Here is an 11,054-nt window from a genome sequence, read left to right on the forward strand (position 1 = left end):
GGCTGTAGTGACAGCAAAAGGAAGTTGGGACCTGAGTTCTAAGAGCCACTCTGGTCGTATAAAGGAGCAGCTCTGGCTAGCTGGCTGCCTTGGGAACAACGGCAAATTCTGCACTGCCGGAAGAAAGAGGCACCAAGTCCTTTGAGGATGGAGTGAAGAAAATGGGGAAAAGGCCTCAATTCAACTTAACCATGCAGCTCACATTATGCATGTGAATAGTCCCTCCGATGTCAGTGGGGCTACTGGAAATCCGGGCTGTGAGAGGGATCCAGATGGAAAGGAATAACAACAGAGAAAAAGCACAATGTTGTTCTAAGCATGCCTGGCAAACAGCACGTTTGTTAATTACTGGAATGTTTTTGTCCTGCAGGTGTCACACGCTTTGGGCCTGATCCAATTGCCATTAAACTCAATGGAAAGACTTCACTGGGAGCTGGCCTGAGCAAATTCTGCTTAAAAATTGATGGTACAATATGGCCTCTGGTTTTCACACTGCTGCTTAGATCGACCTTCTCCGTCAGTAACCATGTCAGAAATGTGACATTACAGCGGAGAAGGACACTGTAAATAATAATTAAAAACCGCAGTCACTTCAATGACAACAATCCTATTAATACATGTTATCACTGAGAGTTTTTGATGAAATTTATATCCTTGAATAGTCCATTTTTGTGGTTATTTTCCATCTAGTAGCACTGCTACATGCAGGGTTTTCATTATATTATTATTAGGGAATTATGAAGTGCTGAAAGCTGGACTGATGTCGCTGACAGATTATATTTGCCCTGGATTAAATATTTTGCCGAGTCTTGGAAACAACATTTTTTTTATGAGGCACGTAGGGATTGTTTGATCAGATCTGTCAATGGTCTGTTTAGTTTAGTATCCTATTTCTGACAGTGGCCAGTACAAATGCTTCAGAGGAAGGTGGAAGACACATCAGTGATGTTACTGCGATTTTGCATGAGACTCTGGGTTATTGTGCCTATGCTCTGATTTGCGTGATACGTTTAGCTTTTTAATACTCCCTATATGGCTGTTTATTTGACACGTGAAAAGATGGTAACATGGACAGCGTGTGCCAGTGCTGAGACACATCTGTCATTGGGAATATTCCGTATAGCAGAACTTTCAATACGTTTGTTATTGGATCTTCAATAGTTCTACTTACGTTGGGATCAATAATTGTCTTAGCTGCTATTTTGTCCTCTGCTTTCCTGCTTGAGCGACAGCAGCCTTCCTTTTTGCTTTACTGTTCTGTTCTATATTCTGATGTGTGTGGGACTTGGAGGTATTCTGTACACGGAGTGCTTCAAACTGTACAGCGCGTGCCAGTGTATCAACATCCCTTGGCACCAGATCTCCTCCCCTGGTGTAAGTGGCAGGGCTGGGGACATGGAGCTGGGCAATTGGGGCAGAAAAGGGGAGCGTTGCCTCTGCTGCTCTATCTCTGCTCCCCACAGACTATTGGACGCCTCTCTGCAGTTGCTCTGCAGACACTGGGCTGTGTGGTTGTGGAGCAGGGTGGCAGGGGATTAGCCTCCCTTTGCTAGCTTGTCCTTCCAGGAATCTGCAGAGAATTACTTTAGTGCACCACACCGTGAAATACCCACCCTGGGAGTGGCGGGAGCAGGGGCAGTTCTCCCTTAGGAAAGACGCACACATGCTGTTTGCTGAGCTCAGTGAAGACACTGAATCAGGGTAGCGTCCTCTTTCAGAATTGAAACGTTTCATCTGAATGCAGATTAGAAAACGCCCATTGGAATAATAATAAATAACTATCATAGCAAGAATGAGTTACAGCAGCACCTTCAGGTCCCACAGGATCAGAGCCCTATTGTGCTATGCACCATATGATATATGTTTCATTGGGCTCATCTCTATAAACTAGACCTTTGTGCAATTTTCCTTCCAATGTTAAATGTCATCTCTCAGGGGACAACAAAGTCTTTAATCAAAACAAATTCCATCTAAAAATCTCCCACCGTTGTGAAGTTACCTGCTGAAATTTTCACTGAGGATTAATGTGGTCGGCTTGCTGGCAGGCATCCCCCTTACAGAAAAGGTGGGTTTACTTAGTTTAAATCCTGTGCGCCAGACCCTCGGCTGGCACAAACCAGCAGAGCTCCACTGAAGTAATATAAATCAGGACGAACTACGATATTTTTTTTAAAAGGGCCAGGGAAGTCAACAGAGGTCTGCTGATTTACACCAGATCTGAGCCTGCAACTCTACGCACTTAGCAAACAATGGGCTGATTCACCGCTGCGTTACTCCAGCTTTGCAATGGTCTCAATCGGATTTGGAGTTATGCAGGCCTAAAACAGGACTAATGCAGCAGTGAACCAGACCCATAACCTTCCTTGCAAAGGTGTGTTGGCTTTTGGACATTGAAAGTAAGCAATCCAGTGCAAAGGCAGGCTTTATACCATAGAAACAGCCTCTTTCCCCTTCCTCATACTTTTGTTTCTAATATAAGGGTGTTTTGTCCATTTGATAGCTACTTCATAAAATAACTATTCATCTTCACATTTTTGCCTGGGCCAGATCATGCCCTCTTCTTAAAAAAACTGATGACCTGGTATGGATTCATGTTTCTGTCTAACGCCTGATAAAACATAGTTACTGATGTCCACGTTATCTCTGATCACGTCCATGGCAAATACAAACAGTTATGAAAGCACAAGTTCCTGTAAATACATGGAGATTTGTTATTTGTTGGCTGGGAATAGGTGGTAGAATAGGAGATTGTGGAATCTCCTGTCATTGAAGGTTTTTAAGAACAGGTTAGACAAATCTGTCGGGAATGGTCTAGTTCAGGGGTTCCCAAACGTGGTTCGCGGCTTGTTCAGGGTAAGCCCCTGGCAGGCCGCACTGCTTCCCGCAGCTCCCATTGGCCAGGAACTGCGAATTGCGGCCGCTGGGAGCTGCGAGCGGCCGTACCTGCGGACGCTCAGGTAAACAAAACGTCTTGCGGCCCGCCAGGGGCTTACCCTGAACAAGCCGTGAACCAAGTTTGGGAACCCCTGGTCTAGTTATATGTAATTCTGCCTTGAGTGCAGGGACTGGACTAGATGGCATCTTGAGGTCCCTTTCAGTCCTATGAATCTAGGATGAAATTCAATAAAGGACAAACGCACAGTACCCCACTTAGGGAGGAACAATGAGTTGCACACATACAAACTGGGCAATGACTGCCTAGGAAGGAGTACGGCAGAAAGGGATCTGGGGGTCACAGTGGATCACAAGCTAAATATGAATCACCAGTGTAACACTACTGCAAAAAAAAAAAAAGCAAACATTATTCTGGGATGTATTAGCAGGAGTGTTGTAAGCAAAATGCGAGAAGTACACCTCTACCCCGATATAACGTAACCCAATATAACACGAATTCGGATATAATGCGGTAAAGCAGTGCTCCGGGGGGGTAGGGCTGCGCACTCCGGTGGATCAAACCTAGTTCGATATAACATGGTTTCACCTATAACACGGTAAGATTTTTGGGCTCCCGAGAACAGCGTTATATTGAGGTAGAGGTGTAATTCTTCTGCTTGACTTCGTGCTTATAAGGCCTCAACTGGAGTATTCATCCAGTTCTGGGCGTCACATTTCAGGAACGAGGTGGAGAAATTGGAGAAAGTTCAAAGAAGAGCAACAAAAATGATTAAGGGTCTAGAAAACATGAGCTATGAGGGAAGATGGAAAAAACTGGGAAAAGAGAAGACTGAGAGGGAACGTGATGATACCAGTTTTCAAGTACATAAAAGGTTGTTATAAGGAGCCAGAAATATTGTTCTCTTTAACCTCTGAAGCTAGGACAAGAAGCAATGGGTTTAAATTGCAGCAAGGGCGGTTGAGGTTGGACATTAGGAAAAACTTCCTACCTGTCAGGGTGGTTAAGCACTGGAATAAATTGCCTAGGGAGGTTGTAGAATCTCCATCAATGGAGGTTTTTAAGAACAGGTTAGACAAACACCTGTCAGGGATGGTCTGGATAAGTGCAGGCGACTGGACAAGATGACCTCCCGGAGTCCCTTCCAGTCCTACAATTCTACCAGCAAGGTATCAGCAAATGAGGCAGAGATCCAGGTTCTTCCATGAGTGCTTGCTACATGGACGTTGTTTGTCGGAACATCCCTGGGAGGCAGTGCTCGTGTCCCCATTTTTACATCTGGGAAACTGAGGCACAGAGCAACTCATCTGAGGGCTCATCCGAGGGAATCTGTGGCAGAGCAGGGACTTATGTCCATGTCTACTGGGTCCCAGGCTTGTGCTCTAACTACTGCACCATCCTTCTGCTCTATCTGCCTCTAGACCGGGGGTGCTGGAACAGTTGTATAGTGGGGGGCTGAAAGCCATTATACCAAACTGTAAACCCTGTGTCTAATGGTAATCACTTCAAGCCAGGGGGTGCAGCAGTACCCCCTGCACCCTAGGTCCAGCACCTATGCTCTAGACAGGTGCCTAATCTGCTTAGGTGCTTTTAAAAATCCCACTGTAGTCCGTGTCTACAAGCCCCTAAATACCTTTGAAAATCTGACCTTAAGGGAACATTTCTCAAGGGATTCACTTGTTTGCTTCCCTCTCAATAATGCAAACCTAAGGCCCAGCCATGCAAACATTTGCTCACATGAGTAACTTTAACCATGGGAGTAGTGTCATCAGACTTGTTAGGAATAAAGTTACTTACATGTGTTTGCAGGATTGGTCCCTAACACGAGTAACCTAACTCACGGAAGTTGTTACAATGCATGCAATAGGACTACTCCCATCTGTACAGCTACTGACGTGCATAAGTAGTTGTAGGATCGGCCCTTAGCAACAAAAAATTTTGCCTTTAGAAGTGATTTGCGTACTATAATAAGGGAGCTTGTGATGGACTTCATGTGTCTATTATCAGGGCTCTGCTTTATGCAAAGACAGCCATGCATTGTGCACTGTATAATGAATTTCAGAAAACACAGCTTCTTATTGTTGCTAGTTATTTTGGGGTTCATTCTCTGGCTAATATATGTAAATATCTTCCATTAGCATTGATGGCAATTGCGCACGCTGAGCAAGGGGAGAATAGAGCTTTCTGTCTCTGGAATGTTGTCTTATAATAGAAAAAGTCGTTACAATTTTTTTTAAAAATTGCCTTTGTGATGCCCTTAACATTGGGTACTGCTGACGGACTTCTCCCTGAATATTTCCTCGATGTAGTTACTTTCGTCCCTTTAACTGTCACAACTTTGCTCAATGTCCTTTTATATTTGTGAGCATCGTAATCACAAAAAGGGGCTTGATACTGCTAGGGGCTGGTTGCTGTGGTCTCAGCTCAGCAAAACATTTAAGGGCATGCTTAACAGTAAGTGTACGCAGTCCCATTGAAATCTGTTGGAATACTTATGCACTTAAAGTTAAACATGTGCTTAAGTGCTTTGCTTGAGGTTAAGCATGTGCTTATTCCCAGGTGGACTGGGGCCAGGATGCACAGTACCTTGCAGTGTTGAGCCCAAAGAGAGGAATAAACAAACACAGTCACACTTGTAGAGACGTTCTAGAAAAATCTCTCTTCATATTCATTGCTAAAGGATTACAATGAACATCTGAAGAGACCCTCACGTTGAGGCATGTATTCATTGATTTCAGACGTTTGGTAAACCATTATGTCAGGCAGGTATTTTAATTCTAAATTGGCCCACCACCTGTGAAAGGAATTGGTGGTGTCAGTCTAGTCCTTGGAAGACTGAGCAGACAAATAAAGACTGAAAGGGTGTGTAACTTAGGCTTCAGCCCTAGAACTAGTCTCTCTGGAATGGAGACCGCGGGGCAATGCTGAAGCCTGTACAGGATTACCTGCTCTTGGTAGATAAGCAGAGGATTTCAATCTTCAGAGCTATTAGTCCTTATCTGCACTAATTTCTTCTCCATTTTGCACCAGGGGGTTTTATTAACAGAATGGACCTGACATGATGGTTTACACTGGCACAAAACCAGTGTAACACAGTGGAGCATCAGGCCCTACGTTTATCGATATGTACATAGATGTATATATGAATAGCCATGTGCATATTGTATATACATGCCTCCAGCAGATAAACCTAGGCATAGACAGCTGGTCTAACTCAGCATCGCTCCACTGACTTCAGTGATAGTGTTATTCTATGTCGAGTTACACCCACTGAAGATCAGGTTCAGTATATTTAAATTGGAGGTAAGGTAAGCCCCTCAGCTCTTCATGCCAAATATGCTGCAGTTCTCTTGGTATACTCAGATTTGTGTAAACAGACATATTTTTGAAAATTTTGCTTCAATATGTTTATTGTAAGGGACCCTATACGTTGTCCCATTTTTGCCTCATCAGAGTTTCGGATGCTAGGGGGTAAAATTTTCAAAAGCACTTCAGTGACTACGCTTTTGTCCTACTGAAAGTCAATGGGTCTGGTTTTCAAAGGCATTTAGGTGTCTAAAGATGCAGATAGATGCCTAATGGAATTTTCAAAAGTGTCAAATCAGGTTAGGTGCCTTTTAATGGAAGACATGTAGGGGGATTTTGAAAAACACCTATCTGCACCTTTAGGCAACTAAATGCTTTTGAAAATCAAACCCAGAGAGACTGATGCTCCTAAATCACTTAGGCACATGTGAAAATTGTATCTGGTCTCACCATGCTAAGTAGTTGTAATAACATCCTAACTCTTCAAATGACAACATTTGGACCACAGCACAGATAGTCTCAGTCAAACTGAAATATATATCTTAAACAGCAATAATGGTTTTTTTATAATTTAAATATTGTATTTTAAAAAACACATGCATAATATGTTGCCTTAACGTATTCTTACAAATTCAAAAGAAATATGGCCCTGCAAATTGGAGAGAAATGACACTTATAAGCAGCAATAAATGTTAACCTTAATGGAAAGTAACATATTGGTATCCATGTTTGATGACCACGGCAAACAAATTGAATATGGTTACAAATAGCAGATGATGGAGCCCATCGTATACCCCTATATGTACTAAAGGAGAAGGGGTGGGCTTTTTGCTTTGATAAAAGCACTCATAAAGGTCACTAATGCACATTAGCTTCTAATTCTTTTCATAGTTCTATTTAACAAATCAGGTCTAGACAGACATAGGGAAGTGGGCTTAGTTTAAGCGTATCATATCCCTTCTTAAAGCCTACTCCCTAAAACAAAAGAACCTGTTAGAACCTGACAGTGGGAGTTTTCATTAACAAGCATTAGAATGGTCTCCTCGTAGAGAATCAACCTTTTGCTGAATATGAATAGCCAGTGAAAAAATGTTTTTTTCTTATTTTCCAAATGTATAGCAGGAATCACTTTTATCCGATTTTATAACCTTGATCAGAATACACCACCCACCAACAGCAGTATCTATCTGAAATGCCCAGTATAGCATCTGTTAGACAGCTTGTATGACGGCAGTTAGGTCAGATTTCTGTAAATTTCTTTGATAAAACCAGGTTTGAGCCTCCATTCCTTCTACATACCAAACCACCAGTGACCCATGTGGAAGTTTTGGATAGGCAAGGAATGCAGTGTTGGGCCCTCAGCTAGTAGCTGGTTTGAGTAGACATTGCTGTAACAGGACCAGAAGTACTGGGTTAATGGGATTTAACAACATATGCAGTTTCCCCCTTCCTTTCAACACTCTTACTCAGAAGCAGTCTAAAATGAGAGAGAAAATGGCTCACGTACCCCATGGCGATGCTCAAAGTAAGCGAGCTTGGATTTGGTTAAAACAAAGAAGCGCACTTTAAAGTTGGAGGGAGAGGTCCTTCTCTTCTGCTGGGATTTTTTGATCAGCTGCTCTTCCAGGAGAACGCAATTATTCATTGTTCGGCAGGGCACGGTTCTCTTTCAGGACCCAGTACACCGGTCCCAGACCTGCCGCACACCCAGCACAAGTCCAGGAAAGATTAACAAGAAGGAGGGTAGTTGATTTTTTTCACAAAAAAGGTGTTCGAAAGGCAGCGTAGGGGGCCTTATCTTTCCATCTGTCATCTAGGCAGCGTTGTAAAGCTTCCTTTCTGTCAAAGCCACAACCACATCCTCTCCAAAGCCATCAGTGAGCAGCACATGCTGACAGATACTCTAAAGTGAATGTTGTGGAAAAAAATAAATATTTGATGGGCACGCTTGACAAATGTGATCTTTAAGGATCAGGGATCAATAAAAAGATGGGGCATGATTAGATACCTGGTCTACTCAGCCTCACTTAGTATAGACAGTGGTACCTCATAGGGTATATGGGGGTAGACTGAAACAGCATCTTCTCTGTGCCATTGGGAGTATTTCACACATCCACGTTCCTGCTCCAGATGGATGGAGCGGTCTGTGCTACCTACAGCCAGAGCCATCCAGTCCAATGGACCGACCGGGGCAACCACCCCGGTCCCGCGCTCTGGGGGCTTGGTGGGATTGAGGAGGGGCGGAGCCTTGGGGAAGGGGGCGGGGCCTGGGCCAGAGGGGCGGGGTTGTTCCAGGCCCCGCCCCCCTCAGGACTGCCCCGCCTACAGCCTGTCGGTTACCTCATGCACAGTGCCTGGTGCCCACACATTTGAAGTATTTCAAAGACATTCCTTATGTAACTACAAAGCCTTTGGCATGTGAGCAGAAGGGACTTGCAGATCCCAGAGATTAAACCATGCTGAATAAATGAAGTTCCACTCATTCTATATGTTGGGCTGCTGTAAAAAGGAAATATTATCATGGATGATTACTAATAATAATAACACAGAGTGCTTTCCATTCATAGATCTCAAAGCGCTTTGGGGGAAACTGAGGCACGGGGAGTTGAAATGGCTTAACCACTTACCGATTGCTGAATGTTCCATATGTGACCTGGTGGAAGGCAGTTAATCTGCTGCTGAATGTTCCAAGAAAGTTTAGGCAGAATATATATGCTGCATGCTCTAGGTGCAATCAAGTCCCATGTAATCTGTGGCAAGGTAGACCAAAATACTGTACCAAGAGCTGCTCGTTACTGTAACGCTCCACTGGGGCTGGACTGGAAAATCTGTGGCAATTTCAAGTGAATTTAAAAAAAAAGTGGAGGGTTTTATTACATTAATCTGAAAGTGACTAATACAATCAGTACAGCATTCATTGTTTTATTTGATATTAATTGCAATTAATTTTACTCTGCCCCGGAATTTTGTCTCTGAATTAGGACTGTGGGATAAGCACTTTGCTGGGTGTTTCTGATCATTATTCCATGGTTGATCATTTTAGCAATGCTGACTTTTTAAATGGCACCACTAGATCCCAGAGTTAACGCCAAATTGAGCTGAATGGGGACAGTTCATAGCTCTCTTTGATCTATTCTTTTAGGCTGTCTGCAAACTCCAGAGGCAATGCTATTTAATGAATGCACAGAATCATCATTGATGTAAAGGGGAATTCCATGTCAGGAGACGAAAACAGAAATCAAGGGCCAAATTTTCAGTTTGATCTGCAAAGCAGTGCATCTCAGATACATGCACACATGCTTTATAGGTGCAAATACCTGCATGAGTGTTACAGAGTTGTAACACTTGTGCAAAGGCAAGGGTTCAAACTATTCACTTATTTTGGTGTTTGTGCCTGCAGAGTATATGCACATATATGGGTGCACATCATTTATCATACACACATGTGAAGTGTAGAGTCTGAAATGTACTCCCAAGGATTATTGGTCATGCAGGCAGGAGGGAAAAATGTAGACATTAGGGTACTATAATAAGCGCTATAGAAGTCTGTTGCTAGGGAATAAAAAAAAGGACAATTAAAAGAATTAGGATTGGAGGATATGACCACTTGTTAACGGTTACTGACTTTGAGCCTGTTCTGATCTTTTGTGAGTTTTAGCTCCAATAACCTCACTGGAATGTCTCCTGAGTTTCACTGGTGTAAATGAGATCAAAATCAGGCCTCATATCTTCACAGGACATAACATGGTTTGCTATGATTACTTACTTATTAGTGTTGTTTCTAATTTGTTTATGGTCATTCCCACTATGTGCTAGATGCTGTCTGAAAAGGCAAGTAGGAACATCCTATGCCATGAGGAACTCCATAATCTAACAGCAGAGAGAGATTAGCAGGAAGCAGAAATCATATATCCTTTTAAAAATTACTATATGGGACAGCTAGATTCACTGTTGACAGCATGGCCGAAATGGGTCTTCAAGAGGGACTTAAATGTGGACAGAGTAGAGGCCTGGCAGATAAGATCATGCATAAGGGATGGCATGAGATGAGGCAAAGAAGTGAGAAGCTGAAAAAAAAGCAGTTGAGGGTAGTAACACTGGTGGAGCAGAGAGGATGTGGGGGGAGAAAAGAAGCTTGACAAAGGTACTAGATAGGGAGGGCAGAATTATTTTGAGCTTAGAGGATGGTGATATGAAGCGTGATTTTCATGCGATAAGAGATGGGGAGTCAGCAGAGAGATTCGAAGAAAGGAGCAATTTGATCAGATCGACAGGCAGGGAGTTTAGCTGCTGCTATTTGCATGGTGTAAATAGGGTGCGATGCCTGTGTTTGGGAGGCCAAAGAGGGAGATGTCGCAATAGTCAAGGTGGGGCCTGAACTAGTGATGGGGCCAGGGGGATGGAAGGGAAAAGATGGTACTTGGAGATGCTGAGGAGGAAGACGTGCCAGATTTCAATATAAGGCCTGGATGTGAGGGGCAAGGGAGAAAAAGAAGTCCAAAATAACCCCAATAATGTGGGCCTGACTGACGGAAAATGGCAGTTTTGTCAAGACTAGCGGAGAGGGAGCAAAATGGAGAGGGTTTGGGAGGAAAGCTGAGTCATTCGACTTTGTCCATGTTACGTTTAAGCAGATAATGAGACATCGGTGAGACAGGCCGAAACGCTGGATGCGGTGGAAGAAGGGAGACGAGTTGGGGTGGGCAGCTTGATTCATGAGTAGTCTCAATAGAGACGGTAGTTGGTTTCAGTGGGAGCTGACGGCTGTTTGTCATCTCTGAAAATTAAGTCACTTGCTTAGGGGCTTTAATATGGAATTTGGAGCCTAAATGTAGGCACCCATTTTTGGCCATCT

At 43.5% G+C, this 11,054-nt stretch overlaps 1 protein-coding gene across 1 annotated transcript in view; it reads right to left on the reverse strand.

Annotated features, from left to right (window-relative positions):
• Positions 1-7,920, reverse strand: part of ITK (IL2 inducible T cell kinase) — a 41,065-nt gene extending 33,145 nt beyond the window's left edge. The window contains exon 1 of the mRNA XM_039486067.1: positions 7,707-7,920. Coding sequence (XP_039342001.1) covers positions 7,707-7,844 — 138 coding nt within the window. The 5' untranslated portion in view covers positions 7,845-7,920. The remainder of the gene's footprint in view (positions 1-7,706) is intronic.
• Between the last annotated feature and the right edge of the window lie 3,134 nt (positions 7,921-11,054).

The sequence above is a fragment of the Mauremys reevesii genome, linkage group 8, assembly GCF_016161935.1.
Source record: "Mauremys reevesii isolate NIE-2019 linkage group 8, ASM1616193v1, whole genome shotgun sequence".
NCBI lineage: Eukaryota > Metazoa > Chordata > Testudines > Geoemydidae > Mauremys > Mauremys reevesii.